Source organism: Sitodiplosis mosellana, unplaced genomic scaffold, assembly GCF_009176505.1.
Source record: "Sitodiplosis mosellana isolate CC-2019 unplaced genomic scaffold, AAFC_SMos_1.0 Smas_scaffold_1, whole genome shotgun sequence".
Lineage (NCBI taxonomy): Eukaryota > Metazoa > Arthropoda > Insecta > Diptera > Cecidomyiidae > Sitodiplosis > Sitodiplosis mosellana.
This window is the reverse complement of record NW_022595244.1, coordinates 8,006,185-8,022,898: the sequence shown is the minus strand read 5'-3', so window position 1 is coordinate 8,022,898 and position 16,714 is coordinate 8,006,185. Positions and strand designations below refer to the sequence as shown.

General features: G+C 34.5%; 1 protein-coding gene across 1 annotated transcript; it reads right to left on the bottom strand.

Moving 5' to 3' along the window:
• Window positions 1-11,027: 11,027 nt before the first annotated feature.
• Window positions 11,028-13,693, bottom strand: LOC129573570 (uncharacterized). The gene is made up of 3 exons (XM_055454232.1): window positions 12,860-13,693; window positions 11,756-12,186; window positions 11,028-11,666 (listed from the first exon to the last, which is right to left on the bottom strand). The coding sequence occupies exons 2-3, from the start codon at window positions 12,183-12,185 to the stop codon at window positions 11,608-11,610; spliced, it is 489 nt and encodes a 162-aa protein (XP_055310207.1). The 5' UTR covers window position 12,186; window positions 12,860-13,693; the 3' UTR covers window positions 11,028-11,607.
• Window positions 13,694-16,714: the final 3,021 nt, after the last annotated feature.

Genomic DNA, 16,714 nt, shown 5'->3' with positions numbered 1-16,714 from the left:
TGACTTGGCTTTACCTCTGTATTTTGGATTTGAAATATTTTTCCAACTTTATCCATTATTTCGAACATCATGGATTTTTGCTATTGTTTTCAGGTTTTAAATCATTTCGCCGCCATTTTACACTACATCAGTATTGTCTGAACAATCTCATTTTCGATGTAAATCTCTCGTAATTTTAGTTCATGTTAATATCGGCCGCATTGTTTATTTCCAGCATGGTAGCCCTTTATACATTATACTGTAATATTTTTTCGCATAGCATCATTGGCTTAACACTGACCAATTGTTTACATGCGATTGCTATTTGCGTTGTTTGTATTGTCATATTTTCGTTTGTCTGCATTTTGGGGACGTGCATCAATAGCGAAGTAAATGAAATATCGAGCGTTGCATTCAACTAATGGTGATAGTTAGTTGAATGGAACGGAATCAAGCTGACTTGGTCAGGAGAAAAATTAAATTTTCCCATTTTTCTTCAGAGCCATCGTACAGCATTCTTGGTCAATAAAACGATGAACAAAACAAAAGATTCATTGACATTGAATATGGTCAGTTAAAATGTTATTCAATTGCAATTCAAATGGAAATATTAAGATAATTAATTTGGAATTTGTTCGATTAAGAAATGAATAGATTCAAAAAGAGACTTCCCTAATTTCAGCTCAGCAGTTTTCTACAGCAATTAGAACACTCTGATCCTCATTTGTCTTGCGGCCTATACAGATTCAATATAAATCTATTGATCGAAGTAACAGTCCCTTCTTTAGAATATTTTACAATCGCAGGATTTTAATGAACCAATTAATTCACAGCCTTTTTCTGCCATCATTTCATACATGTCCACTCTGATTCAGTTTGACGCCGTTGCTTTTTCGATTAGAAAACAAACCAATAATCAGTTGAGCGAATCATGATTGGCGTAAGACTATTATTGATACACTGAAAGGCAATAAATCGATTTAATATCAACTCAGGGGAAATAACTAGGGTCTACAAATTCATCAGTGAGGAGTTATTTTTGTGTTTTGTTAAAACAAAAAAGCCAACAATGACATAGCAATTTTTAAATTCATTCAACTTCTTATCAAAATGGACGACAGTTTTCGCCTTCAATAATTTCCCATTCGCTAAAGTCCGTACATGAAAAAAAAATACATACAAAAATGATAAATAAAGCGCCTAAATAATACTTTAACTGCATTGAAAATGTGTACCATTCGAATAACGAACAAAATTACCTCTAGAAGAACGTACTTAGACGGAAAAAACATTTAAATCTCTCGCACCTGTATTGGTAAATTATTATGGTTGGTCGACTGTATGGGTCTTAGTTGGTAATGTTAATGGCTAGATCGTTAGAAAATTATATTTTCTACAAATTTACAGCTGGGATTTTCGTCATAAGACTTTTGTTATAGATGGGCAACTGTAATCAAAATTGTCCATGGACAACTCTCCCGAAATTTCGCCCACGAGTTCATCGATTAGAGCCGATAAATGAGCTCATTCTCATTCCAAATTGACCCTGTCTATGACTTTTTTCGCCTTTTTTTGTTCTAAGGGAATTATCACTTTTCGCTAATTTTTCATGGTGTGCCTTCTAAGTGACTTCTTTTAGGTTTTTGTAATCAGTTTTCGTAATCATTTCATTTATGAAAACTTTCATCCAATTCGATGCGGTCGGCTGTTCCATTGATAAACAATCGACTGTTAATCAACCACAAATATTGATGGGATATAAAATGATATTTTATCAACGTATGCATGTCAAAGCAAAATGAAACGCGATAAATTATGGCAAATAACATGATATGAACAAATGTTGCCTACATTTGATTCCACTTCATGCATCTAGTGACTTCAGTTCATGCGACCTCATTTCACTGAAATCTAATTTTAGAACCAAAATAATTTCTTTCTAATTAGAATTTCCGATGTGGTATACCCTTCTTAGTGTTGGCTTCGAACGTCCGTTCGTTCGTTCGTCAACATAAAAAGAAATTGTTTTGTTCGTTCGAATATTCTACGGTCGAACATGTTCGGATTTTATCAAACTATTCATATTGCAATAATGATTTGTTTGTAACTCGTATGTAAACAACACATCAGTAGCAATGTACCATCACCAAGCAGTCGGTGCACAGTGTGCTCCGCACATTGTTGTTGGTATATTCCCGGCAAAATAACATTAAATGAATTTGATCCCAATGCGTTTGGCTTGTGATTTTTTCTGCACCGTTCTAAAGCACATCATAAAATGTTTGTTGGAGAGTCACAAACGGTGACAGCTAAACGAAACGAAAACGTTGTGATTTTAGTCTTGCTTTCGATAAAGAAGTAATATTGAGTGAAAAAAGTGAGTTTACTTTTCTTTGGTTCACAAAATTATTTCTGAATTCTTCATTTTTAGCATTTCAAGCAAATATTGTTCATTTTATTTTCGTGAATTGGACCGATTTAATTAATTTACTTTCAATTAGTGTCTGAGCACAACGATAATGAAAGCGAAATCACAACGGGTGAACGACGTTATGCTAAAAGAGACGGAGTTGATTACGATAAGCCAGTACCGTGAACCAGTGAACCATTTCATGAAATATCGGAAAACACCTCAAACAAAGAACATGAAAAAAGCGAAAATATGGATATTTTTGAGGCATTTGTGGGTGATTGAATTTGATTTGTGTTCATGGTGGCACAAAAGTCGGTATACTTTTCCAAATTTATATCGATTATTTGTATCCAAGGCCGGGATAACAGCATCATCAGCACCATCAGAACGGAAATTTAGTGAAACTGGCATATTAATAACAGCGCGGCGTTCCAATCTCCCGCCAGAAACTGTTTCTAATTTGGTTTTGGCACGAAATGGTCTTGAGAACTTTCTTTAAATTATTTAGATGAATAGTTTTGCATAAAACAGAAATTTTCCAATATTTTGATTCAATAAAATCCGAACATGTTCGACCGTAGCATATAATCCGAACGAACGAACAACATTTTTTTTCTGAATCTTCGAACGAACGAACGAACAAAACAGTTTCTTTTTATGTTGACGAACGGTCGAACAAGTGTTCGAATGTGTTCGAAGGCCAACACTAACCCTTCTGTATCAGATTAATTTGTTCGTTTTTAATCCTGACTATTATAATAGTTAATAATTAATAGATAATTATCTACGACCAAACTACGCAGCTCAGACTTCATAGAAAACATCGGAGATGTTCCTAAAAATAGGGAAAAAATAATGATAACCATTAGTATTTAGTATCATGCTACTAGTATGTATGGCATTAGTTGAGAACCGACTAAATCTTCGTACAATGCCTACAGAAGAGTCGTTTATGGATTCGTTCAACCTATTCTCAAAGTGGACAACTATCTTTGCGTTCAATAATTTTTCATTTCCCAAAACTCGTGCAAAACATCCAAAGATAAGAATAAAACCAATTGAGAAAATCCTAACGATTCTTAAATTGTGTGCATTTTTTGCAATCATAATAACAAATAACATTCTTTTGGGGAAAACTCAAAAGTCAGCCGCCAACACATCGATAACGGGCTATGTGGTTGTCCTCTTGAACGTGTTTGGCATATCGATCTTTCTTACAAACTTGTTTGTTGAGGTTCGATATCATTCGCACATTTGGGAATTACTTTCCGGTTTTAGTGAAATTGATTTAATGGTGAGTGTCTTAAACTACGATACCATATGAGAGCTACTAAGGCTGATAATTTCATTACGGCTTTCATTCAGATGAGGAGGCTCGGAGGTAAATCACTGTATAAAAGTCATTATATTGCATTGGCTGCAATTTCTTTCATCTATCTCAACCTGATCGGAATGAATGCTACCGATTTCTATCAGAAGTTCGCTTTCAAATTGACCATCGTCACGTTTTTTTATTATTTGACCGTAATCTGGACTCGTGCAATTATATTAATATATGCGACAATTTTCGCTTTTTTCGCTTTCAACATTTACATTCGTTACCGTTTGATCAATGAACGATTTCGGTGAGAGTTTTCATTGCAACATGAGATGGCTATTACGTTATGTGGTTGGATATTTTTATTTGTCTATATTTTTTTACTTTTAGTGTTTTTTTTAGAATTGCGGACACAAATGGAACAATTGCATCAAATGAAATTTTAGCCTTCAATGTACCCAAAGGAATGATGGCGGATCGTTTCGTTTTGAACATCGCTCGACTGCATCAGAAATTGGAGGATATTATAGATAATTTCAACATTTGTTATACTATGCAGGTTAGATTTCTAATTCATTCGGATTTTAAGTTGCAAACGTTCATTTTCGTGGAAAAGTCATATTAAACATTTTTCTAAATTTTAGTACATGCAAATAAGTGGCGCATTATTCATTTACACTTTGCTGACTCTTTTTGGCTTGTACAGTGCCTGTTTTTCTCGTCGAGTTTCTAGCTACACATTATCGAACTCTATGTATGGACTCCTAGTCTGTTCAACCTATACAGCGATATTTTCTTTCATTTGTTCCCTTGGATCACGAATCAACTCTGAGGTAAAGAGATTACTCGATTCGTGATCTTTTATAAATGACACAAATTTCTATCTATGATGACCTAGCATGTAGCTCAATTTTATCTGGCATAATTTTTCTAGACAGAAGACTATTGACACAAATAATTTCATTTGAAACATCATTCCTCTTTCAGAGTCATCGTACATCGGTTCTGGTGAACAAGGCTATGACCAAAAAGAAAGATCAGCTCACTTTAAGGATGGTGATATACAGAAAATGCCAAGTTAAACAAAATATAAATAAACCTAAAGCTGAATATTCTTTTTTTCGTAATAGCTCCGAAATTTCTTGCAACAGCTGGAGCACACTGATCCTCATTTATCATGCGGCTTATTCCATATCGATTATGGCCTTTTGACAGAGGTATTTTCAATACTCCATAAAATAATTCAAACAAAACAATTTCTTCAATTTTTCTAGGGAGTTGCGGCTATTATTTCGTTCATGGCAACTCTTATTCAATTCGATGTCGTTGCTTTTTCGATTGAAAGTCAAAGCAATAATAATTAAGTTTGATTAATCTCGTGAACCAAATTTTTGTTAATGTTAGATGAATTGAATAAACGGTATCATGTTTTGGCTTTCAAAAATTGGAGTTAGATGTTCTGGCTCGATTGTTAAATTGCAGTTAGGTTTAAATCCTCGAAGAATGCACTAGAATCTAGTTACCAAATTTGTGTCGCAGTTTTGATTCCAATTTGATTCAGATCGATTTCTCATGTAGTCAAAGGGACAAAGGTCAGAAGCTAATAATATAGTACTAGTACAATTTTTACCCTGCAAGATGAGCAGCAACGACGATTTTTTTACATTGGCTCGCACATTGTGCAATGTAACGCGTGTTTTCGGTATAAATGGATTTATGTTTTATTGATATTGATTGATTATAAATTATTTTTGAATGGGACAAGTATTGTGTTCATGATAGTGCCGGTGTTTTGTTTTTTCGCATCGTGTATTATGTGCAGTTTTGAATATAAAAAACCAGATGAAATTCCATCAAATACGGCAAAAAAGTCCATTGCGGTGTCTGTGGTGACTGGGCTGTTGAGACTCTGGGATGCTTTTGGATTTTTCACGAATATCATAATGGATGTGAAAAATCGTGCTCGAATTTGGTTCATTATTTGCGGATTGTGTGATTTCGATATTGTGGTAAGGTTAATCAATTGATTATAATTAAAAAAAAATTGTTTATATTTCATTTATCAAACGATCTATCCTGGTTTGAATTAACAAATCCTCTTGAAATGTTGAATGCTTATTATTTTTGGCTAAAAATAAAAATCACACAGATGCGGAAGTTTTGCGGAAATCCCAATTACAATAAAGTCAGTCCGTTGGCATATTATATGCTTTTCACGTTTGGCTCCTGCACAATGTTCCCCATAGTTGAGTTCCGCGCAAACCTTATGTCAGATGATGAGCTTTTCGTTTCGATCTTTCGAAGTATTACCTCATTTTTGTTCTACGCAAACAGTTTTGCTGAAGCCGTTGTTCTGATCGTCTTTTCGTATCAGGTTTATATGCGATACACTTATCTCAATGAAAATCTACGGTAATCAATGGGCAATATTCAGTTACACCTTAAATTGACTTCAAAACCTAACGATTGATTTTTGTTTAATTTCCTTCTTGTTTCCTTCCTGAGAGTCGCTTTCAATATCCCAAGAATAGATGGACGATTGAAGTCTGAATGGTTAGCCAAAGTCACAAACAAGCCAAAACTAATTCAACTCGATCAGCTCATTAGAAACACAGCGCGGCTGCATCAGAAGCTCTCCGATATTGTTGAGCAAATAAATTTTTGCTATTCGTTTCAGGTTTAGAAAATGATTTTTGGGACATTTTGACTACACGGGTGAACGCGATAGGCTTTGATGAAAGCCTACATTCGTTCGATGCGGCTTTCATAATTTTTATGTACATTTTAAATACTCAACGCCAAGGCTTTCATTGCTATTCTCACTTCTTTCGTGCATTCGTGGCAATGAACGCCTATGCGTTCAGTTGTATGTGAAACGTACATAGCTCAGCTCAAAGCCGATGCAGTGAGTTAGTGTGAGTGTGACACACGGGTGAGAATAGCAACGAAAGCCTAGGCGTTCAGTATTTAAAATATACATAAAAATTATGAAAGCCTCATCGAACGAATGTAGGCTTTCATCAAAGTCTATCGCGTTCACCCGGGTATATGTATTGTACTGTTGGAATTCCAATCACAATACATACAAAAATCCATTCAAAATGTCCTAAAATGAACAACTATTCAATATTTTTTCTGATAAGGGTATAATTTAATTACGCACTCGACTACAGTTTTTACGTCAATAATTTCTAGTTTATGCAGTTCAGCTTTAAAACGTTTGGCATCGTTCTCATTTCACTTTACGAAGCGTACGGCTATTTTCTTTCCAATCGACCTACTGACTTCAACGAAACATACTTATTGCTTCAGTCAATGTTTGCCATTTATCACTTTTACTTCTTTTCAATAACTGTAGTATATGGATCTTGGATCAACAGTGAAGTGTGTGAATGTGAAAACATCGGTTTGAATAATACGATCATTTCTTAATTCATCCAAAAATACAATTCTATTTTCAAAGAGTCATAAAACTGCATGCATCGTAACTAAAGCCATCAGCAAATGCTGCAAATATGCTGGTATCATGGCAGAGGTAAAAAAGAAGACGAAAAGTTGAAGAAATGAAAAATAAATTTCTTAAATATCGGACAAGCCATTTTTTCTCAAGATAAAATTCAGTTGCAGCAATTTTTACAGCAATTAGAGCACTCAGATCCCCATTTGTCCTGCGGTCGTTTTCACATTAATATGGATCTACTTATTGGAGTTCGCTGATAATGTCAATCAAACCATCGAAAATGAGATTATCGTTTATTATTTTAGGGAGTTGGAGCGATTGTATCATACATGGCCACATTAATTCAATACGACGCAGCTGCCTATTCCATTGTTTATTATGTACAGAAAACTAATGCCCCACTTAATAATCACTCGATTTAATTAATATTTCGTGAATCATTTCGATCTCCTAATTTCATCTGTGATATTAATTCCTCTCGATTAGACTCGATTATCTTCATTCAATCGCTTAATTTCCAAGTTATTTCCGAAGTTTCATTTTTTAGATAGAATTACGATTCATAAAAAAGCCGCTAGCAACATATTTTGCTTCTCATTCCATTAGAATGAGTAACTCCGACAGTTTCTTGCGTTGTGTTCGGCCACTGTTCACATTTTTCCGTTTTTTCGGATTGAATAATTTTACACTACCACCAAACCGATCCGCGAAATCGAAGATACGAGTGACATCGTTTGATGTTAAAGTTTTGTGCGCTCAATTTGTCGTCTTCATTTCATTTGTGGCTGTCAATGTGTACATTTTAACCGTTGAATCGGACGCGCAACCATTCGCATTTCCACAAATGATGCTTAGAATGTTATATTACACTGCAGCTTTTGGGATCATATCAAATGCATGGTATCATTTGCTAACTCGATCTAGTATTTGGTTCATCATTCGCAGTTTGTGTGACTTTGATTTTGTGGTAAGAATCATTTCAATCGATAATTGAAACTTGAGATTAGTATTGAGAGAACAAAATTCCGTTTCAATTGACAGATGGGGAAGAATGGAGTTCGTATTGTATTACTTTGTTGATATTCATTATTTTGACATCTGTTATGCAATCCCCCTTCAAATTGACTCCCGGCACTCCCTGTGTTGTCATGTATACTTTTTATTCTCACCACATTCTCATTTGATATCGATTCATTAACGACCATTTATGGTAATTAAAATAGTTGATACGTTTCAAAGAACCAATCGATATCTCAGATCATTAAGCATTTACAGAAGACTTTTTCCAGCGATTTGTTCCAAATTCCACAGCTAGATGGCGCCCGAAAGAAACTACTGAGAGAACCAACGAAAAACATGCCGTTGAATGAAAAAATAGCCAACTGTGCACGACTCCATCAAAAGCTGGCCGATATTTTAGTTTATGTTAACAAAGTCTATTCGGATCAGGTTTGTTCACCCACTGAACATCGTTCAAAATTGCATCGAATTCATACAAATTGATATGATTCTATTTCAAGTGCATGGCTTTTGGCGGTAGGATGTTTTTTTTTTGTACTGTACGCAATCAATGGTCTTTACAACATTTTTATTTCTGATAGAGATATTGGATACACATTGGAAGAATGTGTCTCCAGTTTAATTATCTGTACATACTTCATAACATTTTTCGTAACTATCAATATTGTCGGAACGAAACTAAACACAGAAGTACATTCTTAGACTATTAGACTTGGCTATTTTCAGTTCCATTTTCGATATTTAGAGCCATCGGACCGCATTTATCATCAATAAAGCAATGGGCAAAACAGTTGATCGTCTATCCAAACAGAAGGTAAACGTTTTTCTGATCACATTTCAATCAGCATGGCCATGTCTGCATCCATTTAAGCTAAGGGATTTTCTGCAACAATTGGAACATTCCGATCCGCGTATTTCTTGTGGTTTTTTCAAGCAACTTTTGCTTGAGGTTATTGAAGTTCATTATCTGTGCCTGGTGATGAATACTACAACAAGTAGAACATTTAACGTTTTTTCATATATAATTTCAGTTTGCAATGGCCATTGTTTCATACATGGCTACGTTCATTCAATTTGATCTTGTGCTTTCGTCCATTCAAAAATCGTCATCCAATTCGCTTTCGAAATCTTCAAACTGAGTATTGTTTTGGTTGTGGACTTTGCTTATTTAGAGTTAGGTTGAATACAATTTCGACTCGAAATCTAGTATGGACATCATTGTCTTGCATGGATAAATTAATTTGTGTGAAAAAGTAAAGACAGTAATTATAAAAAAAAGTCTTGTTTATTATATTTTTTGCTGCGTGTCTATTTTCGTAGAAGATTTTTTAATTGATAGCTGTAGTCATATCCGAAGAATTATTTATCGAAGATGTCAAAAAAATATGAATTTGTTTTTGGAAATAGATAGGTTATCTATCAGTAAATGATTGACTTTTTTTTCGTGATTTGTTGTTTTTATCACTCCATAAAATGATTAAATACCATTTGGAAATGATTTCAATTCATAAGATTTTTTCACAGACATTCTGAAGTGGAAAAATTATTTCAGAACGAACTTCATTTGTGCAAAATATGTTTTATTTTCTGTATATTTTCAAAAGACTCATTAACAATTTGTCGTAAAGTATCGAGCAAATTGATGAATTGTATTCAATTTTCAATTTCTATTGATTAACAATTGTCTTCAATCCATTTTGTGTGTGAGAAAACCTTGGTGTAAACCTTTGGATATTTTTCCGCTCCTGCTGTCTACGAGGCAATGACATACACAACATCGTCAGCCACTAATGGATTACACTCATCTCCGTAACTAAAAGTGAATCCTTCAACATAAAATCGGTTCTAAGATATTTGTCCGAGTAACCGTATATAGTTTTACATTGATCCATTGGTATAACTGAGGTTTTGTGATATTGTAAGTTATCTACACGATGAACCGTCTCCATAATGTGTTGAGGATGCTAAAATTATATTTCATTAATAATTTAATAATATTAAATTGATTTATGATACCGCTTGACACAAGTGTTCCATCGTGTACATCAGCGCTCGTTGGTAAATTAATGGGTTGAATATTAGCAGAGTATGCAATTTTTTCCGTTGTTCGTAGCGACGCAAGACCATGATGTTTATTCTTAAATTTTAATTCCAGCGATCGCTATCATTTGCTGCTTCTTGTACACACTTATGCAACCAATTTGTTGAGTTTGCTAATATATTGGTATGTACAGTAGGCACTGCTCAAAACGTATCACTCATTGAGAATGGCACCGCCGCACTGTGGATTTGCTGGCACCTGATACTTGAATTCATCTTCTTTGGCATCAATGCCTCACCCTTCTTCTGGCCACACACACACGCAATTGTCAAACATACAACAGTGAACACAAACAGATTTATATTGACGGATTCAAGTACAAACTCAACACCAAAGACGATTTAAACTTGAATGTGAATCGTTCGCAAAGCGAAAGGAGTCTTATAAGGCATGGCCCCGTGCTTATCTAATTATTTTCACACTGTCATAGAAAAATAGCATTTTTTGATAGCACAAAACGGATTTTTTTTCCTCACATGTACAAAATTGTTGTTTAAACCAAGATTCAGCTAAATGTCAATATTTCATCTTGAAAAGTCCAATGTCTAATCGTATAAATTCTATATAGACAAATGTGCCATTCACTTGCAACAGCTCCATCCCATCCTGGACAAACAGACGTAATATTCAAACATTTAAACTCACCGTCAAAAGCCCTTATTCCTCTCATTTAATTGGTGCTATACTCAAGAATAGAAAATACTTGAATGAGACTGGGAATTGATTGAAACACGTGTTTTTTAGTTGAGTTTGGTTTTTAATAAAGTTTGATTCAATTACGGCTTTGATTTAGATGGCTTCACTTACAAATTTGACATCAGTTACTACAATTGGAACTGATTCAAAAATTTGATGCACAATTTATACGGTGTTGCCCGTTTTAAGTTTATATTTGCCATTGGAAATGACAAAATACTGTCTTGATTAAACAAAACAAATCAAAACATTTTGAATTCTCTTATAATTCGGTTGGATTTATTCCGTCGGTTTTAAAACATGATTTTTGGTTAAAATGTGTCGTTTTATTGTGGGAATCTAATCCAAATCGGTATGAATAATGAATATCCAATTCGACAACACTAAAGTACATAATTTTAGGATGATAAGCTTTACAATGTTCCTTGATTTTTGACCATTTAAAATGCGGAGAACAACATTTGAGTGTTTCTACTGCAGCTGATGCAGATCGTCAATGTTTCACGGAATCAAATCAACTAACAATTTAATTAATGGAGATATTCTGACGGTAAACTTAAAAAAGATCCTTGACCCATAGAGAAGGAGAGAGAGGCGAATTAAATGTGCCTGGATGTGTGTTATTCATTTGGATGTGGTTCTGGGCGATCGTTCGATACTTCAACTTCTTCACAAACATCTAAAAAAAAGCAAATCCATTGTCAGGTTTGTAATCGAAATGATTTCAGTTTTTAATTAAATTTGGACAAGTATGCCAATAAAATTTACCAATGGTAGCTCCTTCATCTCTAAACCAATCCATGAAGCGGTCGGTGGCTTCACTCACGCCCAATATCAGCAATTCGAACTCATCCTGGCGTCTGAAGAGTTCATCTACTTCACACCTTCTGACATTTGCTTTCAAGCGTTTAAATACCTCGAGTAGATTCTGCCACACCGATGACATTGGTTGCGTCAGCTCATCCAATTTTTGGAGTGCTGCTTCAGCCCTTATGTTACAATCTTTGGCATTGGCCGATCGAAACTTAATCTGACGCTGTTCTATCTGAGAACGAAACTTTTCCACCATAGCCAGCAACGATTCCACCCTGCGCCGAAATCTTTCCAGGATAGCTCCTATGCGATACACGGGCGATTCCATGCTTTCCACGTCTTGTAGAGATGGGAGTGAAAAATGGCTTGGTGGGGCAGACGGCATCCTTTTTGGTACAGAGATAGAAGAAAAATCAATTAGTTTAGAGCAACAGAAAAGCGAATTTTCATATGAAGTGAAAAAAATTGTGTAAACTCAAAATAAATGTCATTTCATGCAATTGACACAGCATAACACGGCACTATGTGCTATACACGAATACACAAACAACTAAAATCAACGAATGTCGGGTATCCACAAAATGGCGTACTCGTAACCATTTTTCAGCGTTAGATACTCAAACGAGAATATTCAAACACAAATCCACGTCGAAACATCAGCCGACGCAAAAAACACACACCGAACGAATAATAATGGATAAACACAATAAATATTGAATCTAAATCGAACATTTTTACAGCCGATATTTTATTGAGGATTCCAAATCGCATACAAATCAAAATGTCCATGTTGATTTGAGCATTTCGGTAAACGCAACTAGTTGCTGTGTATGACTAAACGTCGTTTTACCAATTATGTCAACCTTTCGATTACTTTTTCTTCTGATTACTAAAGTTAATCTACTTGTTACTCACTATTAATAGCAAAAACTCATTGATAAACCAATCCAATTGTCAAATAAAAAAAATCATCGATTGCTTGCATTGACTTGATCGTTGTTTGTGTGTTTTTTCAAATAAAATTTCAATTGCGCTGCCATTCAAACACATAATACTTACTTTAGATAAAAACACTTCAAAATGTATGTTTTCTTTTGCGCAGTTGGTTCTTATCCAACGAGGTTGACAATTTTCTATCGACGATTCGATTCAAATACTCGCAATAAATGAGAGACTCACGAAATGTTAACGTTTTCGGTGACAATGTGGTTATAGTTGATGCTGTGACTGCGACGGTTGATGTGATCTGAATAAATGTGCCGATGATATCGTTTTCAGTCACAATTGTATAAGTGTTCTTGAATGTCAATATTTATGTAAACATTGAAAAATTTTGTGAGTGCTGTGTATTTGATTGTTGTGTGAGTGAATATTGGGCGGGCGAACATAATTCATTTTGACAGATCGAAATTTTCACTCAACTCAAAAGCGATTATAACCTAAACAAACATAATGTTGAATACCATAATCGATTCAAATGAGACAATTTTTCGTAGTATTTGGTCTTTAATAAAATTCGATTCAATTTAATATAATTTAGGCTAATCAGTGCTTTCAGAATTGATTACAACGGAGAAAGATTTTTTTAAATGAATGCAAAATTGAAACTTTGTTGCTCCTGTTCAGCTTATCTTTATCGTTAAAAGTATAAAACAATGGCTTCATAGGAATCCTATCATAGGATTTGTTCTATTTAACGAGATATTCGCATAGAATCACTTCGGAAATTTGATTGAAAAGGACAAATGAATTTTAAATTCGATTAGATTCAACGGGTTGTTTCTGGCAAAGCTGAGTTTGGAACCACTTTTTGTGTGCATACAATATTTTGTATGCGTTTGGGTCATCTTTAGAGCTAAAAGATTCCAAGAGGCATTGCCATAAATGATATTGCACCAATGGGTTGTCTATATCCGGAATCCTTCAACATTTTTTGCGCAAATAAAATCGTTATAAAATTTTTCATTCGAGGACAGCGGTAAATGGCTTTACATTTGCTCATCGGTAAAATTGAAGTTTGATGCTATTTCAAATGTTCTCCACGGTGAATCGTTTCTTGGATGTGCTAAGGACGCTAAAAGTATTAATTCCATTGATAACACAGAAATAAGAGCAAAAAACATTACTACGGATCACGATTATAAGACATCAACTTACAAATCTTATATCTTCATATCGCCAAAACCACTGGAGAAGAGTACTCATTGGGATAAGTCCGCATTCCCTGGCAATTGGATTGGTTGCACATTCGGTGGTATTTCAATTTTTTCGGTGGTTTCAATCAATGCAAAATCATGGTTCCCGTGGAAATTTGATCTCTGTTATTTCATCCTATTGTTTCTTCTTACAAATATTCAGAGTGCTGAGGTATGCAACAATAATATGATACGGATAACAACTCCACCACATCTTGGATTGCCTGAGATGAAAGATTATAGAATTGCTAGATATTTGAATTCGCCCTTTTTGCGTTGATTTCCCACTCTTTCTCTGATGTAATCTGTGAAACACATGCTATCATCAAACATTAAATCATGAGAAACAAACGGTGTGTTGAAGCCATATTGATGATTTCCAATGAGTTATTTGCATGAAAGAGATATTCCAAGGCTCATCAGCAACTTTACTCTGCTCTCATCTAGGCTCTAGTCTTTTTTTTATATGCACGTTAAAATGATCAATATTTTGTCTAAATTTCGTGGAGCTCAGATAAAATAGTCTTCAATCAATTCCATTGTCTGCGTTCAATTCGTGTTGATGCTTGAAAAGATTGAGTTTTCCATGAAAAAGAAGAAATCTTATGCCTTAATTCGAACAGTTAAATAGCTAGAAATAATGTGGTCTACAAAAGAATGAAAAAGTTTCAAAAATGACAAAAATTGATTAGTTCGCTGTAAAAATGTATTCCAAAAACCAAAGAACATCTAAACTGAGTCCACTGCGAACAAAGTCTCTTTTACGCTAACAGCAATTCGTATACGAACGAATCAGTGCGAAAGTTGGCGTGAGCGAGACAAAGTTTGACAACAAACAATTTGGTTATATCGGTTTAAATGTTCTTTGAATGGCATTCAAATGGCCGAGAAATGTCCATTTGTCGCTATGGATCCATTTGTTTTCACACTTACCATTGTTGTGATCAAATATATACCTCTTGCGCATGGTCTTGATGTTCGGCCAGCGTTAAGATGAAGCTGAACACAAAGACAAAAAGAAATCAATGCAACCAAAACGTGTATATTCATCATGAAGTTTTTCTTTATTAATTTAGGAATTTTTGTCTTAGTCTTTTTTGTTGTTGTTTTTGTTAAATTCTTGTATTGAATCTAAAGTAGCCAATAATAATATATATTTTGTTTGTTTTGTCAATGTAATGATCATTTTTGTTGTAGTTTTTCTTCTTAACTGACAATGAGTGGTTTCAATTACTTTTTAAATATACAGGCTGTCTGGTGCACAATCTGGCAGCGATTGCATGCTAATATAGTAACTTATTTTTGTTCCTATCCGGTATGTCAAACTGATCAAAACTAGCATGGAAGCGGAGCGATCAAAGCGTTCGTGCTGATAGTGTTAATTTCTGTTTTTGCTTCGCATTTTGGAAAAGAGAGTGCAAAAAGGTGGAAAATTTGTCAACGACACATGGATTATGATTAGGTGTTGATATGAGCGAATTATTATCACATACCTTTGGCGTTCGAATGGTTTTTGTTTTTTTTTCGTTTAGTATCGCATTGCGAATGTAAATGTCATAAGGGGAAAAATGCCACATGTGCGCCTTACCAGTGTGAATCAGTGATGTGGATTTTATATAACGCATACACACATCGAATGCATGGATCGCTAGGCGGCCAGTGTTAGTGTGGCAAAATCAGTTGCATGATAGAATGAAAAGCACACAAGCGATGGCAGCTCATAAACCAGATATACCCTACGAAAACTAAGTTGTTGTTTTTTTTTTGTTGTTGTCGTAATTTTATTAGATACATATTTAAATCTTGTACTCTCACAGACTCACCTCACGCACACATTCTCGCACTCACATGCATACAGAAGTTGTATTAATTTCTCTGCACTTTTGTTTGTTTGTTTTTTTTCTCATTATTTTAAATGTGACGTATTTTGGATTTCCATTTTTTTTCTAGTTTGGAAATCATTCACATACAATTTGTTATTGTTGTTCATTTTTTGTTTGTATCTCTTCATTTTATTATCGTATTCTCTTTATTGATTTTCTGTCATATAAATATAAATCGGTTAGAATAGTTCAATGTCAAAATAACTTGTCTCCTTTTTCTATCATTTTTTTTAGTGTCTCGCCTCTCATCGATGACATGAACTAATTTCGCAGAAATTGTTTTAACATAAATTCCAAAAATCAACTGAAACTACTTCACTCCAGAGCATTTCTGTCCTTCTCATCCTTGACTTAGACTATTTTGTTATTGTTCTTGGGATCTTTCAATTTTTTTTTTGACAAATTTTGAAACGATTTATTGAAAAATGAATATAAAAATTGTCCTATAACAAAAATGAAAAAAAGACATTTTGACGTCGATTGAGCCGCCGTGCCAAATGATCAATTGACGATTTTGAAACAAACGATTGAAGATCATTTATGGAAGTTTGGATCACCACGAAAATTTATTGTTCAAATTGAGTTTGAGTCGAATTCAGAAGAGAAAAAAAACGATACTTGCCATTACACTTGTGTCTGGATTCCAGACTCTGGAACATGATCGATTCCAGCTCGAGAAAAGGAGAAAGAAAAACTTCGTCGTCTCGTTCAGAGAGTTAAATAAGAAAACTCTGACGTTCCGGTGCGCTCACATTATCACCGATTCACTGATATTTCATCTACATTTTTCCTCGTCTTTTGCTCACAAAATGGATTTAAAAAAAAGAGAAGCGAAT

Excerpts from the sequence above, each read along its gene's own strand:
- LOC129573570 (XM_055454232.1), bottom strand. The coding sequence starts at position 12,185 with ATGCCGTCTGCCCCACCAAGCCATTTTTCACTCCCATCTCTACAAGAC. Across the intron at positions 11,667-11,755 it reads AGATGAAGGAGCTACCATTG|ATGTTTGTGAAGAAGTTGAA; the intron begins GTAAATTTTATT and ends GCTTTTTTTTAG.